The sequence below is a fragment of the Crocuta crocuta genome, unplaced genomic scaffold (genome assembly GCF_008692635.1).
Source record: "Crocuta crocuta isolate KB4526 unplaced genomic scaffold, BGI_CrCroc_1.0 scaffold113, whole genome shotgun sequence".
Lineage (NCBI taxonomy): Eukaryota > Metazoa > Chordata > Mammalia > Carnivora > Hyaenidae > Crocuta > Crocuta crocuta.
Genome location: NW_027530368.1, coordinates 5,521,491 through 5,548,420, shown reverse-complemented (window position 1 = coordinate 5,548,420; position 26,930 = coordinate 5,521,491). Strand labels below are relative to the sequence as shown.

Genomic DNA, 26,930 nt, shown 5'->3' with positions numbered 1-26,930 from the left:
CTCCATGGAAAAGAAGATCTGTAAAGTCCTCTTCTATGACCCAGGGGCATGGATCTGGTCCCAGGCCCCACTCATAGGGCATCAGCTCTGACCGGAGGTGCTGTGTCTGAGAATGGCACCCATTGTGGCTGTTTAACTTAACCTGTGTTTAATAATAATAATAATAATAACACCATATATAAATGCACTATTAAGAAAACATCTATGTATTTCTTTGCTTTTGTAAGCAACATAATACAGTATACAATACACATTTAGTACTAAAAAGCCAAATAAATAACCTTCAAAGTAAAAATTACATGATCCTAAAGCTATTGTTTCTGCTAAAGCCAGTGCCTTCCTTTTACACAGGAGAGCCTAAAACCTGCAGAGCAGCCTGAACTGGGGCTTAATCTTTGAATTTGTAGACCAGCACACTCACTACCTAGGCTGTTTTAAGCTCTGCTTCCCATGGCTGAAGAGTCTGTGACCTTTCTCTGGGCCAAATGGCCACCTGCCAGAGATAGAGACCTAAGAACCATTCCCACGTCTGCTTCATGCTTCTAAGTCACACAAAAATGGCCACTCATTTAACAAACCTGCTTTCCTAAACCAGACATTCTCTTCTTTACCCCTGTACACTTAGAAAATGCCAAACACAATGGTGTATGTTGCAAATAAGGTTAAGTGGGCATCTTCCAAAAAGAGCCAATTCTTTGTAGGTTGTCCATCCATTTCCATGGACTTAGTTACCTTCTGCAAAGGCCAGGGGCCTTGGAGGGTTCCGCCCTGGAAAAGCTCATCCTATGGAAGCATAGCTTGGCGGGTTTACCGGACCCCGTCTCCAACACTCTGTTAAATGCCCAGATGTATTTCTTTTATGCTTGTGCATAAATTCCATTTCAGAGTGTCAAGGCAACACCTAAATCAGTCTCCCAAATGTGGTTTGTGGAAAGAGCCTAAATGCCAAGAGGCCTGGGTTCCAGTCAACATTTCCTCTGACTTTTACAAGTTGTGAGCAGATGACCATGGCCCAAGTGCCAGCAGCCATGGGACGTGGGCGGGGGCACTGAACCCCAAACATAGTGGGCCAGTGCGGGGCGTGGGAGAGCGGTCGACCCAGCTCCTCTGGTCCCTCCACGGGTCCCCAGAGGACCCAGTCAGGCGGGGCTCTACTAGGGCAGGATTGAGGCCAGAGCTAGAGCAGTCTCCACAGTAAGTCACAGCCAGCCATGGAGGAGAAAAAGAGTTGAATGTGTGTGAGGAACTGCGTGTCTGTAAGAGCCTACTCCCAGAGAGCATTTCTGTGCTGTGAGGAAGAAGGAAAAAGGACGCTGGAGTCCTCAGGTTCAAGGAAAGCAAGCCACCCCCCACCCTGTGGGGTAGATTAGCTCCTTGTTACCAGCACCACATAACTGTGATTCTCTCCTCTGAGCCCTGCTACCCTGGTATGTGGAACAAGAAGACTTGTAACATGATCAAAATAAAAATTCCCTTTGTATTTGCTTGTAAACTTCATTCAAGGAGAGATTTGTCTCCAGCCATCAGATACAAACTTGGCAGGCACCACAACTGTTCAGCCCACTTAGGTTTCAGACAGGTCCGCAATCAAAAACACTCTAAATTCAGTAGTTAGAAAGTCGAATCTGAGATTAATCAAGGCCTGAAACCTGACTTAGCATTAAATCTTCCCTCCTCCCCCGGCTGGGCTGGACTCCCATTGGAAAGGAGGCCTATGGGTGTCTCTCTGTTTCTCCACTTTGCTCATCTCTTCCCAGCCCCCATCCCAGCTTGTTGGCTACTTTACATCTCCTCAGCAGGGACAGGTGAGCAGAGGTAGGGGGAAGTAGCCTCTCCTTGAACTGGGACCATCAAGCTGGCTTTGTGCTCTGTGGGCCCAGCACGGGTTTAATGTCAACTTGTTTCTCCTGCAGGGTGTTCTCTGGAGCTTCCTTCTGGATCCTCTCTCCTGCAGTTTCCTTGACATGGGCAGATGTCTCTTTATTCTCAATGTCTGCTTATGGCTGCTTCCCCAACCTCTGCATGTGGTGGTCACTTCTATCTTCTTGCTGCTAAAGTCCCTCTCTTCTGCTCGATGGCTTTGGACAGGATCCAAGAAGACCCCACATCGACCTCCTCCCACACACACACGGCCACCTCTGCTCCACAGGAGAGGCACACACCACACGTGGCCAGGCGAACCCTGTCTCAGCTGTCTCTATCGAGTTCCCGCAGGCTGCTCCCGCTTTCTCAGATATGAGATCTCTGTGTTCACTCTGGGCTCAGCCTCATTCACTTCCCTGGGCTGGAGGGGAAGCCCATGGAAGTCTGCCCTCCCCAAGCCCCTCTGCCTGGTGGGGCTGCCGCTGGGGACTCACAGCACAGGGGCAGCTCTCTCCAAGAAGTACCTCTACCCATCCTCCCACCTGACCCCTTTTATATCTTTCCTCTGGCTGAGGGGTACAAGCATCATGGGGCCAGGTGACAGACGTTGCCTTGTAAATCTGCTTTGGGCAATTAAGTTCCTCATCAGAATTGTTTGCACCTTGGAGCCTAGTCAAAACTTCCGTTTTAACGTTCATTAGACACTTATGTCAGATTTTTAATTATGTGCTCATTTAAATATAAGCCCCATGGGGGCTTGATTTGCTGGTGATTTGCTGCTATATAATAGGCACTTGATGAATAACTGTTGAATTAATAAATTAATTTTTAAACAAAGTTAGCTGTCTCCCCCCAGACTGTAAGCTTTATGAGCATAGGGACTGCAATGATTTTTACTCAGTTTTTATCCCCACTGTTTAGTAGAGTGCTGGCCAATAGTAGATAATTTAAAAACAGTCTTGAATGAACTAACAAACCTGGTGCAAGCCCATATTTCTCTAAGCAAGATTCACACAGGCTCCACTGGCTGGCCCAGAGCATCTCTCTGTCCCTTCCTCAAAGTCTTCACATGGCCACGTGGCTTAAAACTCGATCAGTCAGAAATCCTCTCTGCCATCCAAGTCGTCCTTAGCAACATAGCGGCTAAACGGAAGCCATCGGTCATTTACATTTAATTTGCTACAAGGAGCTTCCAGGAACCTAGCTGTGGGGGACCTGAGAGAGACTAAGAGGGAGCACTCCCAAGAAAGGAGATGCTGGCCTAGAGGTGAGGACTCCCTGGAGACTCGCCAGGGAGACTGAGGACTAGGAGGTGAAAAGCAAATGGGAAATAAAGCCAATATTTTTTTGGAGACTGCTTTTAGCATTCCCTCCTCTTCCAGTACAATTTTTAAAAACCACTGAATTTGGGGGTGGGGGGGATGCCTGGTTAGCTCAGTCTGTTAAGCATACGACTTCGGCTCAGGTCATGATCTCGTGGATAATTGCTTCAAACCCTGCATCGGGCTCTGTGCTGACAGCTGGGAGCCTGGAGCCTGCTTCGGATTCTGTGTCTCCTTCTCTCTCTCTGTCCCTCCCCTACTCGTGCCCTGTCTCTGTTTCTCTCTCTCTCTCTCTCAAAAAAAATAAATAAACATTAAAAAATTGTTTAAAGATAAAAATTTTTAGAGCTAAAAGGAATCTCAGGTATCCTCAGAGTCTGCCGTTTTCAGGCATTTTTGAGCCAGAAAGAGAACTCCTTCTTTCAATGAAATTGTACCAGATCCCCAGTATGAAAAACAGGTAAGAGAGATGATCTGGTTCTAGATGAGCAGTGGGCAGGAAACCAAAGACACACATGCAATTTCCCCAAAGTAGGTCTTGGTACCTCCCCCTCAGAACACCTAAGTGCTCTTGAAACACAGTGTGTCCTCACATGGTACAAGGCCTGTTCTCGCCCTGGATCGTCACCGTGACTGTGAGGCCAGGCACCAGAGGCCAAAATAAAGGGACAGTATTAGACCCAACTTCTCTTTCCCTTTGTCAAGAATCAAGAACCAGACCTGCTGTTCCCTCCACTTCCCAACTCTTCATCTCTTCTGTAAATGTTTGCTAAATCAAAGAAAGAGCCCTTTCACAGGGCCACTGAAGACCTCCCAGGAGTTTAATAAAACCAACAAATATTTACTGAGTGCTTGCTATACCCTTGACCCTGTGTTTGGCCCTTGGAACAAATGCCCACTGTTACAGTAATCAACACTCTGAACCTTCTCAGAACCATCTCAGGCATCTAAACATCCAACCCACATCTGTCCATCTTTTCTCTAAATGTGCTGTGAAACATCGTGTGAAATGATTTGCTGAAATGAGATAAACTCCATCTGTCAGCCCCCATCTACAAATCTAGTAGGACTTGCAAAAATAAATGAGGTTTGGCACGGTTCGCTCTCTGCAAACCTTTGCTCACAGGGATGACCACCGTTTCCTGTCTTGGGAACTTAGAAGCCATCTGTGTAATAATCCGCTCCAACTTCCTGCCAAGTTCTGACGTCCCTCTCACCAGTCAGCAGTTCTCACCAGAAATGCTCAGGGCCTCAGGGCCTCCCATCCCTGCCGCTGGCCCATGTCCAGGTCACAGAAGTGGCTCCCTTGTTCCTCTTCATGTAACAAGACTACAATGTGAAGCGTGGGGAGTTCGGTTCAGTGTAACTGTTTCTGTATCAGCTCAGGATCGCTCAACACAAGAACAGACTTCACCGGGAAGCACACTAGCTTTGAAATCCAGCTCTATCACACACGGTGCCATTTTGGCTAGTTACCCTCCCTCTCTGAACCCGCAAAATAGTACATGAGAAGGATGGAGGATTGGCCGCAATATCATATATGAAGTGCTTAGCACAGTGTTTAGCACATGTAATTATTGTCACTATAAGAAAATGACCTATTATAGGTCAGGGATGGAGACCAGGCAAGTTACAGGCCCAGAAGAAGGGTGCATGTGGGAGGGGCATATTCACAGGTACTCAGTTTACATATTTTTCTACAATTAGTAAATCTACAGAAAAGACCCTCTTCCCTATGAAGCTTGGAGTCTCATAAAGAACAAATGATGAAAAATGTCTGTCCCCTTTTAATGAATGACATGGTTGTGAATTTACTGTCCTTAGGTCAGACGGAACTCCTCAAAGACTGGCCCCAGGCTGGTTCCTGGAGCTGCTGTTCAGAAGGGCACATAGGTTAGTTCAAGGGCAAGTTCTTCAGGTGGCTCCTAAACACTCAGAGACCTCAGTACAAGGGATCCAGTGTCTTAAGCACTCCTAAGGAGACACAGAGGAGCAGGGTGGAGGCCCCCTCAAAAGAATGTCAACCCAAGAGGTTAAAGCTATCACAGTCCATGCTCGCAGCCTTCATGGGAAAACTGCAGAAGAGACAGGCTCTGTGCCTTTGTTTTTTACAATTAAGTTGGCAGGATTCAGCTAGAGTGGATTTTAGAAGTTCGGGGTCTGTCTCTAAAGCTCATTTATTTTTAAAAGTACTTGAACAAAAGGCTATAGTAGTAGATGACAGCTGGGAATTTTAAATTTCATTTTCAGTTCTGAAAAAAATAAGAGGGTTGGGTATCCATTTATATTTTCATACTGTGGATAAGTCAGTAAAGGAGGTTTCTTTGTGTTTGTTGGTCTAAAATATCATCAATTCAGGGCACCATAGTCATGGATTCAAACTGCTTAGAAAACCCAGGAGAAGCAGCCTTCCTCACTGGTCGCCATGAAAGTGATGTGTGGAGGGTAAGAGCAGCAGCTCCTGGGGAAGATCCTCTGAAAGGCAAGAGTGCTGCCAGGTCCCTTGTTCATAAAGCTCCTCCTATTCCAGACCACCTGGGGGAGCCTGCAACTCTACCACTTCCGGCCTTGACTTTGACCAACTTTGTCAGGAGTCCGAAATCACAACAGGAACAAAACCATGACAGCCAGGAGCCCAGCACCAACGGGGGAAGCCCAGCCAGGAATTGCTGGGTGCTGTGACTTACAGCGGTATAGTGAGAGGCTAGCAGGAAAGCAGGGCGCTGCCCCACCTAGACTCACCACCTCACTGAGAAGGGGGCTCTCAAGGCAGAAGGGATATAAATGGTCCCAAAGGCTGGAGAGCTTGGTCTAAAAGGCTCAGGTCCAATTAAAACAAGCCTGGAGCCTTAACAGCTGCCCAATTTTGACATCAGAAACCCATTCTTAGTTTTGCTAATGGCTGTAATATACAAAGTTTATGTTTTTATTTCATGGACTTAATTAATGCTTTAAAGAATTAAACCAGGAAGGCCCAAGACCACAACTTCCTCATCTGCCATGGATGGGCTACTTTTCCCAGAGCCTGCCTCTTACTGAGAAGTCCTCCAGTTCCTTCTTAGGGTTGTGGTAGCCCTACTATGAGATTGGAGGCATGGTCAGAGTGTGCATGAGCCCCTACTGTGATCAGAAAACTTCCCTGTGCATATGTATCTCCTCCAAATACCTACCAGACATTCTCTAAAAGAAGGGCTCATCTCTTTGACTTAAGGACTTGAGCCTAGCTAACACTCCAGTGTCCACCAGCCGGAGAAACACACACACACACACACACACACACACCACTGAAGAAAATTAGGGTATCAGTCTCCTTTAACCGAGTGGCAGAGTAAATCTTGTTCTTTTATTCATTCACCATTTTTATATTGCTAATAATAGAATCCTTTACCATGAGCCAGGCACTATGCTATCTGCTTAAAAAATTTCATGATCTTCATGTATCACAAAACTTTCTGATTATAAGTACTTTCAGAGTATATTGAAGTGACAGATCCCCTTGGTGATCCTGATGCAGTAGGTCCAGGGTTGGTCTTGGGCATTTGTGTTTTTAACAAGGAGGCCAGGTGATGCTTATGATCAAGTAGCTCTCCTGGGAGGCTTCTCAGCTTGTCCAACGTGCCTTCTTGACTGAGGCGCCCCCAGTTTCCCAGCAGGTGTGATCTCATCACTGCAGAGCAAAATAAAGAAGGCTGGTCAGCTGAGGGACAGGCGCATACCTCCCAACATGGCCTGAAAATCCAATGGCTTTCCTTGGGCGGTCACACAACAGACATGTGTTGACCAGACAGCCTGAAACTCCCGAATCTTCTTTCCCCAGCCTGGGACTGGGCTGGGAGTCCTCGATAACACTATCAATTTTCTTTACCTAAATGGCAGACCTGGCTTTTAATCCTAAATAAAGACTGGTCTTGTTTAATCCAACCTCTGGCTCCAGCTTGTCCAGTTCTCTGCAGCATCCTGACTCCGTTCTCCCCTGCATCAGGCTCCTCTCACCGCCAGGAGTCGTCAGTACATATGGTAGAAAGTGCCCATGTACCCTGTTGTCCATCTGAGACAGGAGCTGAACTTGGCCGCAGTCACCTCCACCATCAGGAGCCTGTCCAAAAGCTATCCATCCTGTGTATTTTTTGAACAGGCTTTAGCTATTAAAAACCAAAGTAGCACTCTGTAAGGAAATTTTTCATGGAGACAAACTAATCCAAACTGTACAGGCTACCTTTTTTGCATCTTATTAAATTCTCAGCGTTAGAGCCATGATTTAAGGAAACGAGAGGCCAACTCACTTGAAGTCTGTTTTGGTTAACGTTTATGTTGTTGATGGTCCCACCTATCAAAAAGGCAAAGAAATGTCTATGGAGGGAGCCAAGACAGTCTCATGGCTACAAAGAAACCTTGGAGCCACGCCCTAACCTTCCTCTTTTGTGGCTCAGTTTTTCCAGCCACGTAAGGAAGTGATGATTCCTGCCACCTTCTCCTCATGAGGAGCTCCTGAGGTAGCTGTACACAAGGCTGTGCTAGTCTTTGCCTTTCTGGGGCAAAATACAACGGTTGCCTTTTGTAGTATGGTTCCCCGAAACTGGGTTTCTTCATCCACCAAGTGTTACCACTGGCGTCTGGAATGATGAGAAATGTCTCAATGTAGATTAACAGGGAATTGAAGGACACTTTTCCCGCACATTGTTGATAAAGCAACAAGTCATTGGGTCTGAAATCTTTACATCTGAAACGCTAGGAAAATTACAGCTTGTGTGTGTAACAGAAAAGGCCTTTTTGAATTATATAACATTTATAAATTATAATAATTGCTCTTAAAGCAAGTCTGTGTATATTGTTCTTTATTTCTTTAAAACAACTTTTCAACATGCCTCAACTTCCATTGAATGTACTGCTTAGCATGAATTTGTGTAGCAAGCATGTAACTCTCCTCTGATGGAAGGTGAGGCTGGGGTCCATTGGCTTCTCTATGAGCAGAGACTGTAAGAGGCCGATCCTAGCTAACTAAAACTGAAAGATGGAGCAGGGGACCCCTGGAGGTCCCTACACTCCAATGATTCCTCTCCTCTATATCAAATCTCTTAAAGAGCTCATCTTTACCTCCAATACAAAGAGTGATTTCATTTGCTATGTCTTTGGAATACAGCTTATATGAACCATCATAACAAAATGAAGATCGGTTAAATCTATTAAATAAAAATCATTCAAGGAATATAGGAGATGGATGGAATGCCACAGGAGACTTAAACAATATTTATTCATTTATACACTGAGAAGCAGAAACACTTGGAAAAACACAGTGTGGGGCTTTTAAATAACATCACACATTTACAATAGCTGCTTGTTGACCAAGAGCTATAAAGAAACCCACCCCCAATTACAGAGGACCAGAAGCCAGTGGACACTCTCCCACAAAATAGTCTCTTCCATTGAGAGACCTACTTAAAGTACCTTTCCAAAACTAGCCATGCAATTTCATGCATCTAAAGCATAGTGAAATCTCACATTAGGAGATATCAGAGTCTGGGGATTTCATTAGCCCTGGTACCCAAATGAAAGATTATTTCTTTTAAATTCTCTAGATAAAGCCCCATCTTTTTCTTATATCATAATTCAACTTTTACATTTTTTAAGTTTATTTATTTATTTTGAGAGAGACAGAGCAAGCAGGAGAGAGGGAGAGAGAGAATCCCAGGCAGGCTCCACACTTTCAGCACAGAGCCCAGTGCAGGGCTTGAACCCACAAACTGTAAGACCATGACCTGAGCCAAAACCAAGAGTCAGATGCTTAACTGACTGAGCCACCCAGGTGCCCATCATAATTCAACTTTTAATGTGTGTGAGAGTAAAAATGGGACCTATAAATAAAGTAGAAGACATTCAGTGGGGTCTCAGTTCTAATCCCAGGACAGCGCATCCAAGAGAAACTGTCAGTGAGTCAGTTACATTTTGCCTGGACTCAGTTTCCCATCTAGAAGAAAAAAGGAGGAGGAGGAGAGGAGCTGATCCTTGGCTTCCTCGCATCACCCTAAATTAGTGGATCCAATGAAATGTGAAAAATAGTGAAATGTGGAAATAAACAAACCCCAAATGTTAATAGTTGTCATGTTAGAATAGTGAGCCCAGGGTTTTCTTTTCTCTTTTTCTCCAAAAAACGTTAATGCCCTAAATTGCTTTTATTTAACGAGAGAAATAATAATGTAAGAAAAGAGGAAGAAAGAAGCAGATGTGAGATTTAAGGCGTGATTGTAGAACTGGATCTGTGATGTCTGACCGAGGCTCCCCGGTGGGTAGAAAAATGTTCTGTCTGATTACATCAGAGTGAGGAGGTATGAGCGGTCGGTCACACCAGGACACAGTGGTTCTCAGCTGTAGTCACCTCTGCTTATAGTACATCGAGCCTCCAGCACCACCTTTGTTCCCATGGCCCAGGTCTCTTGGGACACTCATTTCAAGGTTACTGTCATTAAAACTCATTCTCTGGTCTTCTTGTCACTCTATTTGTCTAGGGTCTCCAGAGCCCCACTCAGAGCTATGGGATGAAATCCAATCTTCATTCAGTTCATAATTTTTTTTTACCCAGGGACAGAGCATGATGAGGTAATATTTTCTGGCATGCTAGCCCAAGACCTGAACATTTAAAAGTGAAAAATATTGAGAGCTTAAGAAGCCAGTGTCCAGTATTCTTTCAATGGTCTTGAGTGGACAGTAATGTTTTCCCAGATGTGAATTCCAGAGTGACAGAACCATCATTGTCCCCGTCTGCCCCCATTGCAAAATGAGAGTTAGTCATTCTCTGTAACAGTAGCAATGGACTCTAGTAATGAACAAACAACCCAAGAAAACTGTCTTTTCCCCCAGAGTCTATTTAGTGGGCTATTCTAATATCACTCAGAACAACAACAAGCTGGAAGGGAGTAGGGAATGACCCTGAAATCACTAGATGGTGAGAAAGAGGATGAAGAGTGAAAAGATGCCTATGTAGGCCAGTAAATGCCCTGCTTCAAAGTTTCAGTAAAAGGGCTTGCGTTCCATTCTTCTAGAAAGTGCCTACAATGCCACACCATTAACTTGGGTGCTCTCTCCACAAGAACATAAGGATTGTCAGATGTCCTGGCACAATCCTACATAGCAATCCTCAGATGCATACACCTCTTCCTTCATGGCCTGTTCCTCCCTTCTGGAAACATGTAGCTGTGACAGCTTTGAGAACATCATTTTCCTCTGAAAATTGACACAAGGGGTGGAGGAGTTCAACCCCAATCCCTTTGATGAAAGTATTCGTAAAATATTAATAACTTTGTGACTAGTCCATATTATACTTATTATATGTGACTATTATATGTGACTAACATAGGAACAGAAATCTCCTTGGAGAGTAAACCGGTCTCTCTTGGGTCTTTGAACAAATCTGGGGAGGTAAGCACTAGATCGAACGATGCATGGACATCTCTTTGTCTCCATTGTCTGTGATTCTCCCCGCTGAGGTGGATGAACTTATGTGCTAACTTCCCTCATGTGCGCACTCCTCTTTAAGTGCTCTGTGGCACACATACATCCTTTGCCTCCTGTCCATTCCCATCACTGGGTCGCTTTCTCTGCCACCCCCAGATTTAACGATCCTGAGTGGCCTTTCCTTGGCCTCAAAAGGATGGCTCGTTGTGCTGGGCGCCAGCGTTGAAGGGATTCTCCCCCAACAGAATTTGGCATTTTAAGAGGGCTCTCCATGGGATGCCCACAGAGGACCCCTAATGTTGAGAACAGGAGACCCAGTGGCAGGCTGGACATGTCTGGGGTGGAAGGTAGGAAGAGGATGTCTCAAGGCAGGGTGGAGTTCTATTCAGCCAACTCCCAGAGGCATCCACATCCTACATGGGCAAAGCAAAGGGGAGAGGCTGGGGGAGCGAGCTGAGCCAAGAAAGAACAATGAGTTGGGAGAACCTAACAACACAGGCCTCCGCTCTGTCTCCAACTTTGCAATGTGGTCTGTAACCCCTGTCAGACAGCTTATTTATTGAACCCCTAGCAAATGTCTGATGCTATTCCAGAAGCTTGTTTTAGACCAAATAATATGACAAGGTCTCTGTCCTCAAAGAAAGAAAGCTGGAAAACATGGAGGGACCGGGTAGAAGTCACAATGGCCAAAAAGAGGGCAAGGATTATTGCAATTGCTACTGGGCTTTATGCTGATTCTTATTTTACCACTTCACAGCTGAGGCTCCCAGAAAAGCAGATAAGCTGTGGAGAACTGTGGTGTGTCTCCAGACGGCCTCACCACTGCATTCCTCTGCCTTGGTCCCAGCCACATCTGTCAGCCTCAAGAATCCTCTTCCTCCATGAACTGGGAGGGGGTGGTAAGCATGGCAGTAGAAGGGGGAGTGGGCCAAACCACTATACCCCCCACACATTGCAGGGTCTTTGGAGACAGAACAAAGATGGCTCTTACTCAGAATGAGGTCACCTTTCTTTTCTCTGGACTGTCTGGATTCACAGGGTTTATTTGAGTTCTCTGCTTGAATTCACTCGAGCTGATCACTATGAGCAGGCCTGGAACCCAGCTAGGAGATGCCCCTCCAGGTAGACACACACAGAGAGTCTGTCACCTGGAGGTTGGGGAGGTACGAAGGGACATGATTCAGAAGCAGCAGCATTAAGGGGAGAGCACAGCAGCCTCAGAGTTGAAACCTGTCCCTGTCCTTTTCCATTTGTGTGGCCTTGGTGTTCGCCTTTGAGAGCCTCCATCTCTTTGTCTTTGAAATACGGATAGTAATACCTATCTTACAAGGTTGTGATGAGGTTTTAGGATAACACAGATAAGGCTTGGATACATCATGGCTATTCTAGTTATAACAGTGACTACCATGTGCCCATTAGATAGGCTTTTAAGAGGCACCTGGGTGGTTCAGTGGGTTGAACGTCTGATTCATGGTTTTGGCTCAGGTCATGATCTTGCAGTTCGTGAGATTGAGCCCTGTGTCAGGCTCCACACTGACCATGTGGAGCCTGTTTGACATTCTCCCTCTTTCTCTCTGCCCCTCCCCCACTTGTGCTCACTCGCTCTCTCTCAAATAAATAAACACTTTTTTTAAAAAAAATATAGGCGTTTAAGCTTGTTCACAGGATGCAAATAGGATCATAACATTCACAGGGCTTAACGCAGTATTTGACAAATGTTGCCCTGTGCTCCTGGAAGCGGGACCTGCCTCTTCATTGCCGTATTCTACAAAGGTCAGCAGCCCTCTGTGTGCCAGGCCCTGGGTGGTGAGGTGAATTCAATGGTCCACAAAGGGCTTGCAGTATCGTGGCAAAGAGAAAGACAAATAGACAAATTATGACAAAGGTTGAAGAGGAAAAGGGCAGGAAACTGTGAGAGAGATTACCAGGTGGGCCTGAATGAGATAGGATGCAGGCAGGCAAGACCTCTGCAAAGAAGTGACTAACCGGAAACATGAGTTATGAGTAGCATTTAGCGAAGTGAAGTTTGGAGGTAGCACGTTCCGGCAAGTGTAGATGCAAAGGTCATGAAGCACACATGACCATGGTTTTGAAAGGAAGCTGCAGGGCTGGCAAGTGAGGAGAAGGAGGGAGCCTGGCAGGGAGTAAGGCTGATTATTCAGCGCCTTGTCAGCCATGTTGGCATCTGGGATCTCAGCAGTAGGATGGACTGGAACGGGAGGCCAGCAAGGCCTCAGACGGGATAGCCAGGAGACAGCAGATGATGGCAGATGGCCCAGCTGGAAGAACAGCATCTTTACCTTGTGCTCATGTGCAGTATGGACCAGAGCTCCTTGGAAAACATGCCTTTCTCACACTCCTTAGAGGTGAAGAACTTGGTGTTAAATGTAAAGGCTGCATCTTGGAGACCTTCATGTCCACACCTCTTACTGAGTCAGGAGGTGAAGGCTCTATTTCCTGTGGTCCATGCAGGCTCCTCATCCCCAGCTCTCAATCCTTCCAAATCAGGTGAGCAGGAATATGGCTTCTTTCCGTGTGGCAACTTACATTCCCAAACTGCCCTCGCCACATGGATGTGTGCAGCCTTTCCGAGTTAGATTTAAGTTGAAGTAATAGTCAAGGGGGCACAAGGCACATTAACCAAAAGCCCGGCTTGTCCGTGTTGTCTCAGAAGCAGCCTCATTCCTGTCAGATGAATGAGGACCTGCTCCAGCCCAGTCCGAGCCCACCCCACATGGTTCAGGGCCTGGTGAAAGGCTGGTGGACTGGGGAAGACATGGAGCAGGTCACGAAGCCAGGGGTGGCAATGCTCAAGGTGGTTTCCAGGGTCTCATCGACACACAGGAAGGGCAGAATCTGGGGCCCACGACAGCGTTCAAGAAGTGAGAAACGTTACCACCCAGAAGCAACAACGTAAGCAGTTGGGAGGAAAACTGAGAAGAATTCTGAAGTCAGGCCCAGCAGGCCCCTGGAGTGACTCGTGCTGTCCTGATTCAGGCTTTGCAACCAGGAGGGAGCATTTAATAGATGGAAGTGAAGCGGGGACACCACTCACGGTCTATCCAAGTGGAGGCCTCTGCTGAGTCCACTTTTTCTGAACAAGTGAGATTAACTGGTCATTCACAACATCTTTTATTTACAGTTAAGGTACTGAGAACCCCAAAAGTTTTGCCATATTTGATAGTCTGCCTCTTTCCAAATGACTCAAGGTGTATTTTTTTTCCTCTTAAAGATTTCTCCTATGTTGTCACTAAATATCAACCTAAGAGACCATTTCTTTCAGAACCCTACAGAACATAAGCTCAGCGCAGGCTGGGGGGAATTATCACAAGCATTTCATTAGTGTAGCCTGAATTCGTGAGGCTACATGTTTCCAAAATGGAAAGGAGGCGTTTTGATACTGGGTCATGGTCCCACTTCAGATCCAACTCTACATGGTCTCGTAATTAGGAAGAATATCGGGTCCCAGTGGAGGCCTGAAACCAATTTTGAGGTTGGATAACTTAAATTAATACTTTATACTCCTAAATGAAACCCAGATTTTGAGTGCTATAAATTTTCCATTTTTCTGTCTGGCCAGTCTCAAACAGCAGCCATGATACTTCAGGGTTTTGACTACTGTCTTCCTCTGGTTTTGATTTGAGAGGTCCTCTGGCAGGACCATAGTAGCCCTTACCTGAAGAGCAGATGAGTCCAGGAAAATTGAGGAGGCTTCTCCAAGCGAGCTGGGTAGAGATCAGCCTATGTAAATTTAGAGTAGGTACCCAACTACATGGTCAAAATTTAAGGGGCCCAGCCAGCTCCCAGAAAATCAACCGGCTAGCCTGTCGTAGCACCCCAAATGCCCAATACTGGGGAAACTCCTTTAGAATAACACACTGTGTTCAGGAGGTTCCTTTTAGGAAGAGTATTATTTAGGTTAGAGATTCAGCTGATCTAGCAAAATCTCAAAATAATATAGGTTTGAACAGGATAAAACTTTTTGCCTCATACACATAACCCTCTGGGGAGAAGCTGTCCAGGGTCAGTATGATAGCTCCAATGCTGTTGGCCAAGCCATCTCTGTCAGTTTATCTTCTGGCACCAATTTTTTAAAATTTTTTAAATTTTTTAAACATTTTTAATGTTTATTTATTTATTTATTTATTTATTTCTGAGAGAGAGAGAGACAGTGTGAGCAGGAGAGGGTCAGAGACAGAGGGAGACACACAACCCGAAGCAGGCCCAAGGCTTTGAGCTAGCTGTCAGCATAAAGCCCCACGTGGGGCTCAAACCCACAAACCGTGAGATCATGACCTGAGCCAAAGTTGGACGCTTAACCGACTGAGCCACCCAGGCGCTCCTATTTTAATTTCTTTTAATGTTTATTTATTTTTTGAGAGAGAGAGACAGAGAGTGTATGAGTGGGGGAGGGGCAGAGAGAGGAGACACAGAATCCAAAGCAGGTTCCAGGCTCTGAGCTGTCAGCACAGAGCCCAACGCAGGGCTTGAACTCACGAACTGTGAGATCATGAACTGAGCCAAAGTCGGACACTTAGCTGACTGAGCCACCCAGGCGTCCCTGGCACCAATTTTTAAGGCAAATGCCCCAACATAAATGATATGATTGTATTAATGATAGTTCTAAGTAGTCAGAGCCATTTAACTGGGGGACAGGGACAGGGCAGTAAAAAATTTCTCAAGAGTATTCACTGGGAGAGAAGACTGAATAAAATTAGTTCGTCCTGGGTCAGACTTCCACTTACTCAGCATGAACATGCCGCAGTGTTTTTTTAAATCTTAGAAAAGTACATTAAAGCAACATTATTGCTCAGATTCATCCAAAATGTCCCTTGAAGCCAGGCTCTTTGGAGATGTCACCGCTATGCTGCTTAGCAGGACCCATGGGTCTTAAAGTGGACCCTATCACCAAGGCAGAGAGCAAAATGAGAAACAGTATTTAGAGTATGCTACACTGGCTCAGACCTTTCAGACCTACTTCCTCCTGAGCCAACAAACATTTTCAACAAATTCTACCTCCCAAGTGTACTCTCCGTGGTATCTCTGCGTACGTCTCCGTCTTGCTATCCTAAAAGGACTGAAGTTTTTGAGCCAGTCCCCGCCAACTGCACTTTGGCCACCTGATCACTTTTCCTGGATATCCTGTCTCCAATTCTATTTTGTCTTTATTTATTTATTTTTTTTTAATTTGTCAGATCTGGACAGATGCGGACAAACGTGCCATGGTTTTATATAATGATGAGACTTGAAAGAGAGGGTATTTAAGCATCAGAGCATGAAGGTTCACTTGTAAAAAAAACAATTCCTTATGGCACCCGTGTGTGTTTCTGTCTTTGTCAGCTGCAGTGGTTCATCAGACTCTAAAGACTGTCAGGTCTGAAGGGCAATTGAACATCTATGTTTCACTTGACTGCACAATCCGGCCGACTTTCTGACCTGGAGCCACTCACTGGCAGAGAGGGTGCCTCAGGCCCAGCTCACACGAGTGCACTTGCAAGTGTGGACACAGGCAAAGTCTTCTCATTATTGCAACATCTTTCCCAGTCCTCCCCCAGTTCAGCTTTTACTCCTCACCATCGCAGCCTACGTTTCATAATTAATAGCACAGAGTGATAGCAAGAAGCAGAAGGGGAAATGTGTGACGGTTGCCTTTGAGGTACTCTCTTTCTCTCATCCAGTGATCTTCTCTTTCTTCAGGGGGCTTTTGGATTCTAGCAACGTGATGGTCCAGCCGAGCAGGCAATAAGGAAAGCACAGGTCTGGATCCTTATCAGCAGCTTTGGGAAGGGTGCCAAGTTAAGAGTCCACAAAAAGGAGGAGAAACCTACAACACCTCCTCTTTTCAGCTCACAAACCAGGAATGACCCCCCTAGACAAAGACATGAGTCGCTGCTTGTGTCCATATTCCTCCGCAACAAGCCACTCCAAAACACAGTGGCTTAAAACAACAATTTGCTGTTTTCTCTCACAGTTCTGTGGGTTGACGAGGATCAGCTGTATAATCTCATTTGGCATCTCTGATGAAGTTGCAGTCAGAGAGCGGCTAGGGCTGGAGTCATCAGAAGGTTGATTGGGCTGGACATTGGAGAAGTTGCTTCCCTCACTTGTCTGTCCTCGGTGTTCCTCCACGTGCAGTAGAGTAGAACAGAGTAGCCTCAGGGCACCAAAATCAGGAAGTAGAAAATTCCAGCCCTCTTTTTATTTTTTTAATGTTTATTTCTTTTTGAGAGAGGGGGAGGGTCAGAGAGACAAGGAGGATCCGAAGCAGGGTCTGCGCTGACAGCAGAGAACCTGATGTGGAGGTTGAATTCACGAATCGTGAGATCATGACCTGAGTTAAAGTCGGACACTTCAGTGACTGAGCCACCCAGGCGCCACATTTGTTGAAAATTCCAGGACTCTTAATGTCAGGCACAAAACTAGCACATCACTTCTATCCTAGTCCATTATTCAAAACTCTTACAAGCCAACCCAGAGCCAAGGAAGTAGAGAAATAGACTCCTCACGCAGAAGAGAAGGAATTAATGGCAGCCATCTTTTCAGAACAAGCTACTACTAAACAGGAAGAGAGAAATTTTTAGAACAAAAGAAATTCTCTGCCTCAGTTTCTCTGAAGGAGGTCCACTCCCTGCTGCTCTTGAGTGGCCTGGTGAGTAAACAGCAAAGTAAAATTTGAGCAAATATAATTGTTTAAAATATCAACAGGGAGTAATTAATAAACCCTTAGACTTTACTAGATCGAGCAGATTAAATAAACAAATAAGCAATATAAAGGCTTTACTCTAATAAAAAATGATTAATGAATATTTACTTAACAGTGCAGCCATCAAATTAAGAACTCACATTATTTTTAAACTTTGTAAAAATTGACTATAACTTAGGCAACAAAGAAAACCTGAAAAAGAGAAAAAGTATAATTTTTACAGGCCACATTTCCCACCACAACACATACCAAAAAAAAAGAAAAAAAGAAAAAGAAAAAGTCTGGAAAGTAACAAGAAGAGATTAAACATTTTCTTTAAAAAGCACTTAGAAGTTTTAAAACACTCATAAATTACTATTGAGTCTAAGAGGAAATCAAAACTACAGTTATTGAGGTTCTAGAAAATAATGACAGTTGGAACAGCACAATAAAAGCTTATGGGATTTGAAAAACTCATAGCCTTAAATTTTTTCATTATTAAGCCAGAAAAATGAAAATAAATGAGCTAAGTATCCAGTTAAAAATTAGAAAAGAATATGGAACAAATCTATAGAAAGCAGAAACAAGGAATCTATGAATATAAGAACAAATTGATGAAAATAAAGCAAAATCTGTAGAACTGAGAAATAAGTCTTAAAATATTTTTGGAAATGCTAGTATCATTGGAAAATCCTTGAAAGTCAAAAAAAAAAGTCAGAACTTGCAAATATATACAATATTAGTGATTACAAAAGTGATATCACCACAAATAGATTTAACTATGAGAATTTCCTTTGTGGAAAGCACAGTCCTATGCAAATGCTTTAAAAATCTTGATAAAATGCAAATTAAAATAGGCGGCTCAGTCAGTTGAGCACCCATCTCTTGATTTCGGCTCAGGTATGATCCCAGGGTCATGGATCGAGCCCCACCTTAGACTCCAAGCTGAGTGTGGACCCTGCTTAAGATTCTCTCTTTCTCTCTCTCTCTCTCTCTTCCTCCTTCCCACCCTCCCTCTGCCCCTCTCCCCCATTTGCATGCTCTCTTTCTCTAAAAAAAAAATCTTGATAAAATGAATGGTTTTCTAAAAAAGGATAAATTATGGAAATGAACTCAGAAAGGGTACAAAACCTGAGCAGGTTAATACCTGTAGCAAAATCTTTTAAAGTCATCAAAGAACTGCAGTCTAGAAAAACAGCATGTCCAGGGGTGCCTGAGTGGTTCAGGTGGGTGAGCATCTAACTTCGGGTCAGGTCATGAGCTCACAGTTTGTGGGTTCAAGCCCCACATCAGGTTCTGTGCTGACATCTCAGAGCCTGGAGCCTGCTTCGGATTCTGTATCTCCCTCTCTCTCTGCCCCTCCCCAACTCGCACTCTGTCTCTCTCTCTCTCAAAAATAAATAATAAACATTTTTTTACAAAGGAAAGAAAAACAGCACATCCAGAACGATTTTGAGAGAATTTTCTCATGTTTTTAATGAACAAAGAATTCTTACGCTATTTCAGAAATATAGAATATATTAAAAAATGAAAATCCCCTCCATTTTTTTGTAAAGGTAGTGTAATCTTGATGACAAAAATAGCACACAACAAAAGAATAATGGAATCTCACATATGAAATCTCACATGTGAAACTGAATACAAAAATCCCATGTTAAAGGTTAACTGTTGATTCTAGAACTTATCAGAATTTATTATAGCTGTGTTAGGGAAAATTAGAGGTTAGATGGACTCTTAGTGCCCAATAAAGGTTTAATAACTGTATTTGGTACTTCCATGTGATAGAAGATTATACAACCATTGCAAATCATATTGAAAATGGCAGGGAAGAAGTGGTCACAGCAGAGTATGTTAAAACTTTGGTGCAGAATGATCCCATTTTTGTAAATACATGCACCAGTGTGTGTGTGTGTGTGTGTGTGTGTGTGTGTGTGTGGCCTGAAAGGAAGAGCACAAATGGTAACTCTCTGAGCGTTAGAACTTAAAATTCTTCTCTCCTCCTCTTCTTTCTTCCTTCTTTTGTACATTTTCCAAATTTTTCACAAAGAAAATATGTAACTTTATAATCAGCTGAAAAGCAGGGAATTTTATTCTGAAATAAGTCTTATCTCAGTAGTAATCCTTAACAAGTCCTGTGTTTGCACATGTCCCACTAAAGATGAACCATTTTTTATTTCTTCATTTTTCTAGTTTCCTCTTGTTACCAAATATTTCCCTTCTGCTTTCATCTTCCCCTCGGTTTTGGCATCCAAAGAGGTTACTATGGAAAGCGTGCCAGCACGTGTGTCAGCAAAATGAATCAAACAACTGAAAGAATTGACCTTGGATCCTTTTGCATGAACAGCACATAAAAGGCAGGCTGCTGTGTGAGATTTATAGGCAGGGCCAGTTTGAGGTGGAGGAAGGGCAGTTAAAAAGGGCTCTGGCATCACCACTCACAACACACCCTTCCCTTTGGCCCCGGCTCCCACTTAGGGGAAGGGGAAAGAAGCAAGACAGGTGTCTCTGTGCCATTTTGTCCCTGTCACGGGCCCGCATGAATGAATGCTGTCAAACAAAAAGCCAAAGTATGGTGGCTTTGTTTCAAATGATGGACCAAAGCTGAAGTGTAGGGTTCAAAGAAAGAGGAGGAAATAGGATGGCAGAAGGAAACGCAAAGGGAGCAGGGGCCTGTGCGTGCCGAGGAACTTGGCGATTTTCCTACAGAAAGCGGGGAGGCATTGAAGAGTTAATGCAGGAAGGCAACTTTGAATGTGCATCTATGTGTGTATAAATGTTTACGTATATAGGCGTATGTACATCTTATATACATGTGCAAACATTTTATGTGGGATAAATTTTACATGGGAACCAAAATATAACTGGAAAAGAAAAAGGCTGAAAACAGGAAGGCCAGTTTATATTTAGTGGCTCAAGTTGTAGAAGACTGAGTGACAGCGAGGGTTGGGAGAAGTGAGTGGATATGAAGGATCTTTTTTTTCTTCTATTTAAAATTTTGATTTAAATTCTAGTTAGTTAACATACAGTATAATATTGGTTTCAGGAGCAGATCATGGATCTTTTAGATGTAGAATCAAAACTCTGCTTTTCTCTGACTTTTTAAAAGATAGCCTTCCCCCAGTACCTACTTTCATCCCCTCTATGCAACAAATCACCCCTAACTGACTGCCTCAGCTAGTAACTCAGTTATAATTCCAAACTCAGACGAGAGAATCTGATTGGCCTAGCTCAGATTAGGTGCCTACCTCTGGTCCAATCAATGATGGCCAAGGCCAGTGTCACAGAATGCAAATATGGTTGCTAGGGTTCATTTTGTGGGATTAACAGACTGATATCTCTCTCCACATGTGGACTATATCCTTCAACAGAGCAGGGACTGTTTTTGGTTCCTTATCACTGAATTCAGCACCTTATAAGGTATCCAGGATGTAACCAGCACTCAAAAACCATTTGTATTTGTCAAAAGGATGAATGTATAAATAACAAATGGAGAGAAACATAGATGGGATAGAAGGCACTATTAAGTCATCCAATCCAGCCCTCCATCCATTCATTACTCATGTGTCTCATTTATCACTAGAGCACCAACTTCAGCAGGATTACGTCAATTGCCTTCAATACACCAGTGAGCTTTTGTGGTCTAGTCTAAAGACCAACCCCCATTTGCAAGCGTGACTTAAGTGAGAAACTATGCTCTTAATTCTAAACAACTGACTTAAAACAAACTGTAGAAACCCAACCCATTTGTAACTTGAAAAATACCTCCATACAAGACAATCAATGGAAGAACTAAGCTGGAGAGAAAAGGTATTTGTCAGAAGAAACTTGGCATACATGTGATTTTTTTTTCCATCTGATTCTTTTAGTATTCTTCCTCTGGAATCCAATTTCCTTAAGTGACCTCTGTTCGTAGGAAACTATTTGGTTTAATCTCTGGGAGCCATGGCATATTTTTAACCATCTCTAAAGGCCAGTTCTGTCTCCAGTGAGTATGTCTGATACCCAAACAGATGTTTTATAACACTCAGCGCACATGAGCTCACCACTGGCAAGTCTTTTGCACACAATCAGCCCACAGCTCTTCTCAGTCTCCCCTTTCATACCACAAACCCAAATTCAGGACTCATGGACAAGCTTGCGTGCTTACCACAGTAACCAAAGAGCAGAAGATGGAAAGCCCAATTGTGAATTTTCAACTTATTAATATTTTATCAGTCTAATGATGAACCAAAAACTATGCAATACAAAGAGGTAGCCAAATTCAGGAGTATAAAAAGACTTGCAAACTGGCTGCCCCAAAAGAATTCAGATTCAAGTATCTGAGTAAAAGGCTCAAAAGCAACTCAAATTTTGATGGAGTTACAAACTATGTTAACATTTCTAGTGTGGAAATCAAGGAGAGCACATAGGACTATTGCCACCCCTTCCCCAAAAGCCTAGAAGATGCCCAAAGAGACCACGAGGGGGTGACTAAGGAGACCTAAATAAACCATCACAAGCTCATGGGCCTTTTGATCCTTTGAGAACCTAGACCTGCAGGGAAAAATCTGAGCTTTCTAAGAAGGCTTGGGCCACCTCAGAAACCCTTGGAGATATAAGCAGTACTTGTTGAGCTCCAACTTAAACTTGAACCTATAAAAACTCAAGAGGAGAAGACCCAGAGGCTGCCTCAGAGGCACTCATCCACAAGTTGGGAGCTATATTTAAAATGGCAGCTTAAAATGACAGTTATGTCAAGAGCTGATGGACTGTGGCCAAGAGCTACCTTGTGTGATACCATCCACAAGTGATCAAGAAAATATTTGCAAAGAAGGAAGAAGGAAAATATTTCCATTTTTAGTCTATATTCAGGATGATAGAGGGAAGACAGGATAAGTGCCTAAGGCAAGCAGAGCTGGGTTTAGTCCCACTTTGACCATTTACTGCCATATCGTCTTGGGTGCCATATTTCAATAAGCCTGAGCCCTCAGGTCTCACTTCTGTACAGTGAAAATAATGAATAAAAATGACATGCCTGGACAAGTCTAATACTCCTCTCAACACCATTAGATTCAGTCATATCAAAATGGAACTTTCCAGCCTAGGAGAAAAGCCACTCAGTATCCTGCTAAGCCACCACTGAGCAGGAGATATTGCTGCATTTTCTTCTTTGAATTTAACCAGAGTATTTTGTTGCTAACGTGTGAAAATAATTGGCACTCATAACTTTGTAAATGACCAAGCCGGGGTAAACTGAGGTCAAAGCCAAATATTGGATCTGAATCAAACCACCCAAAAGCAATACTGCAGAGAATTTAACGGGGTTACAAAGACCAGTGTACGGACTGAGAGCTCCGGTCGTCCTAGCAACCTTTTAAGCAAACACTGGTGCAGATTTGCTGGCATATATGACACCGAGAACATCTGGTCTTTCTATCATCCTCTCACAAGCAAAATATGATGTCGTGTAAACTGATCTTTAGGCCAATTATATGGTCTAAGTGTTACAGTGTTTGTGTTGGCTCCTCTGGCTTCAGGTTTTAAGAACTTAATTTGTAGCCACACCCCTCCCTGAAGTCCTAATTACATCTTACTGTAACTGACCCCAAGGATTTGTTTATGCCAAGTCTGCACCTTCCTTCAGGACAGTAAGTATGTGTAAATGCATCATCAGTCAACTGTGTGTGCAAAGCATGGTGGGAGGTCCTATAAGAATCAGTTACAGGAGTTTCGTGCAATGAGAAGGTAGAGAGAGTACATAAGAGAGCAGGCTCTGGGGACTGCTCTGGTCACATGCTCAATGCTACATTTTTCCTCTGTATACCAGCTTTGTTATGGAAGCCAGGTGTGGAGTATGGAGGCTCTAGTCTGCAGCTCACTTAGAAGGCACTAAACTAGGAGTCAGAAAACCTGATACTACCTCCCACTGGCCTTCCTACCCTAGACAAGGTCATTATTGTGTCTGAGCATCTGTTTCTCCATCTAGGCTCAACTTCTTTTACAAACTCCATGTGGCAGGCACTGTTCCAAGGCCTTCATCAACACTGATTAAGTTAATCCTCATAATGACTCTAAGTGGCAGGCAGTATTATTATCCCCACCCAATGTCACACAGTGGGTGCATGACAGAGATTGTGAGCTTGCCGCTCACCCTGCCCCAGCTGCTTCCTAAGAGCTCTGGGCTTCTGTGCTCAGCTCTAATGGACTAGGGTCTCTAACGAACCATAGCCCCGTGCTCTGGAACAGGAGACCTGTGGGTGCACCTGGACTGTTACTGACCACAGGAAAGGGGCTTCTTGCCTCTCTCCCTCCCCAGCCCACCCCATCCTTCTGTTGCTGTGACCAAGAGGCCATGGCAGCAGCTGATGGGGCTGACCTAGGAAGGTCTTTCTCCCACCTCGCTCCAACCCTCACCCCCACAGCCGTCAGATAGATGTGAGGGACCATCTTTTATTCTTTGGATCCTTTCACGCCTTTTTGAAGACATCTGGGGATCCTACTCTGGGTTATGAACAGAAGTATTGGTAGAAGAAGGCTGGGAGCTCCTGATCTTGTCTCTGGACAAAACAGCCTCTGGTAAATATGTTAGCATTACAGTGTATGAAATAAGTAAATAGGCCTCTGAATTAACATGGTTCCTCTCTCTACCGCAGCCCCCTACCCCATCACCGACCCCTAAATGGAGGAAGGAAGCCATGGGATGGCCAGCCCTTAGGGAAATCTGAAGCCTTATGGGGACTTGACCCCAGGCACCAGCAGCACCATCTTCAGGACCAGAATTTTCCTTCATCTTTAGAGGAAATGAATCTCTTGAGTTTCTTTGTCTGACTTAGCATGTCTAGGAACAAAGGGCAGAATATGTAGTACAGTAAATCCCAACTCTGAGTTGTCCATTACAGGAATTTAACACAGATGGTAATCATTAAGGCTTTAACATTCTTGAAGGAAAGAGCTTTATCCAGAATTATAAATAAACTATTCCCAAGGCTTAGATTTATAAAGCTGTGCTAAAAAACAAAAATCAAGTGAATAAAATTTAAAGATCTTATTGGCTTTATTTAACAATTCATGAATCAGGCTGTATCACATCTAGCAAACAGAAAGGAACTCCGAGAAGCTGTACAAAATGGGAGACTTTTATAGGCAGAAGGGGGCAGGGAAAGGGAAAGAGTGAGTTACCTCATCTTTCTTTCGGGGACAAAGGGGTCTATCAGGCAGATTACCTCATTAATGCTAACCAGGAAATTTCAGATTGACGGGTTTAAGATTACATTTCTGGGAAAGTTTGAAACTGTAATTAGGCTAGATACTGAGTTCTGGTTTGCTGGCATAGGGCTTAGCACAGGTAACTCCATTTGGGGCCCGTTATTTCTCTTTTTTTTTTTAACAGCTGTTAGAGAGGGTTGCTCGGACAACTGGGAATTTACAGCACTGGGTTACAAAGTCTATGTAACTTGTGAAAGTTTGGCATTGATCTGGGAATTCTGGGTAATGCCAAGAGAAGATGGGAACTTCTTTTCTGCAGTTAGTGGGCACCAGTCAGAACCTAACAAGGTTAGGTCCTGGTTTAAGCTCATGAAATGGAAACTCCAGGGAAATAGGGTACCAGCATCTAAATATGACATCGTAATCCCTAAACCAGTAGTGGAGCAACAGCATGCAAAACTAGGATGCTGCCTTCCAGAAGTCTCTCATCTTTGCAGGAAGGCAAGGCATTTGCCAATCAAACAACTAGAGTTGGTAGGTTTCTGTGTGTGGCATAGACTGTAACTAGAGAATGCAGGGACGGAAGCAAAGGATACATGGAGGCTGGAGTCATCGGGGAAAGATGTGTGGAGGGAAGGGACTGACATAGGACTTGGATGAGTGGGGTGTGCACATGTAAGGCAAGAGTTTCTCAGCCTCCACACCTCCCACAAACATGCATTGCATCCCTGCTGTGACTCTGGGTCTGAGCCAAGTCTCAAATTACACACTTGTGTCTCCTACAGGTGATTGTGCATTAAATTCCAGACTCGCCCTCTTCATTCCCCCTGGGCCTTCTTCCAAAAGCCTCAAAAGGGAAACTCCAGCCTGTCTGGACAAATCCCATCTGGGGCAGGTGCCACAGGATGGGCATCCATCCTGGAGGGTGAAGCCAGGGAAAAAACCCACATGCCAGCCCCAGCCCCAGTGTAGCACTGTATCAGGTTAGGATGAGCAGGAGAGGGAGAGGGGGACATGGCAGCCTCAAAGGCATGAACCCCCCCGCCCCCCCAGCCTCCGTGTGGCGAGATTCTGCAGGCATCCAGGACATATGGTTGACGGGACAATAAGATGCCCTGCAGGCACAGGAAATTTGAGGGGAAGCTAGGACCCCACAAGGATGGTCCACATCCTGCCCAGGCAGTACAGGAGGGTCTGATGGGAAAAGTGAAGGGAGCACAGGCACCAGAAGGAGAACGTCATCTGTTGGGAGTGCAGGGCGCACAGGACTAACTTTGAAGCACCAAGAGGCGACATCACAGAGGAGAAAGGGCTACATCAGGCTGGCTGCAGATTTTAGACTCTCTAAAGGCTGCTGTAGGGGCTCGAGGAGGAAAGTAGAATTCAAGGTAGATGTCTGCTTGGCAATAAAATGTCCCCAGAACCGAAGGGTGCCTGAGCAGGTGCAGCAGTATCTGGAAGAAGAGGGACTGCCACAGCCAGAGCAAGGGCAGGATACTTTGTTCATTACAGAGCTCTGGGGAAGGCAGGGGCATGGAAGGCAAAGCTGTACCAGCTGGTGTCTTATTCACATCAGTAGGGAGAGCTTCCTCCTTAATTCACTACCCAGAACCAATGGTTGAAGGGAGCAGACGTTGATGAGGAGAGGCAAATGCATGAGCGCCCCTGAGAATCACCCCAGTTTGCCATATTTGTGACAATGCAGGTCATGGATTGATTCAGCACCCTTGAAGTACAGTAGAGGAGAAGCTCATGTTGCTAACCTTCTACTGCCTCCAGGAGTGTAACTGAAATCAGTTGAAACAAGTTCCCTTCATTTAAAAAAAAAATTAGGGAACGCTCCATAGAAGACATTAGAATGTAGCAGGAAGAATAGAGGTTCTGGAGCCTACTGGGGATTCCAGTCACCAACCCCACCTCTTCCTGGTTGTGTGGCCTTGGGAAAATGATGTAATCTTTTTGAGCCTCAGTTTCCTCATCTATGAAATGGAACATCTGATAAAAGTACCTGGCTGGAAAGGCTGGTGAAGAGATTAAATTTGATGACCTCTGTACATAGCTTGACCCCATGCATCCCATCCAGTTAAGGTCAGTCCCCTCTTCTTCTTCCTCTTTGAGAGAGAGATTCCAATAAAATGAATTTTGACAAACAATTTTACACACAATGAGCCCAGAAAAAAGAAATGAGTTTATTTGTTGTCAAGTTCTGTGCTGTGCCAGTAGAGCACCGCCATAAACATCGTGTCTGCTTTCTCCATATTTCTTTCAAGCTGCCCACCATGCTTCCCATCTGCCTTGCTGTAAACAGCAAGCATCAGCTCACATCTTTCTCTCTGATTCTCTTACAGGGGCGCTGTATCAACTTCACCAGAGTCAAGAACAATCAGCCGGCCAAGTACCCCCTCAACAACGCCTACCACACCACCTCG

General features: G+C 44.5%; 1 protein-coding gene across 1 annotated transcript in view; it reads left to right on the top strand.

Moving 5' to 3' along the window:
• Positions 1-26,930, top strand: part of ANTXR1 (ANTXR cell adhesion molecule 1) — a 217,487-nt gene that overhangs the window by 186,564 nt on the left and 3,993 nt on the right. Inside the window, exon 18 of the mRNA XM_077766377.1 lies at positions 26,850-26,929. Coding sequence (XP_077622503.1) covers positions 26,850-26,929 — 80 coding nt within the window. The remainder of the gene's footprint in view (positions 1-26,849; position 26,930) is intronic.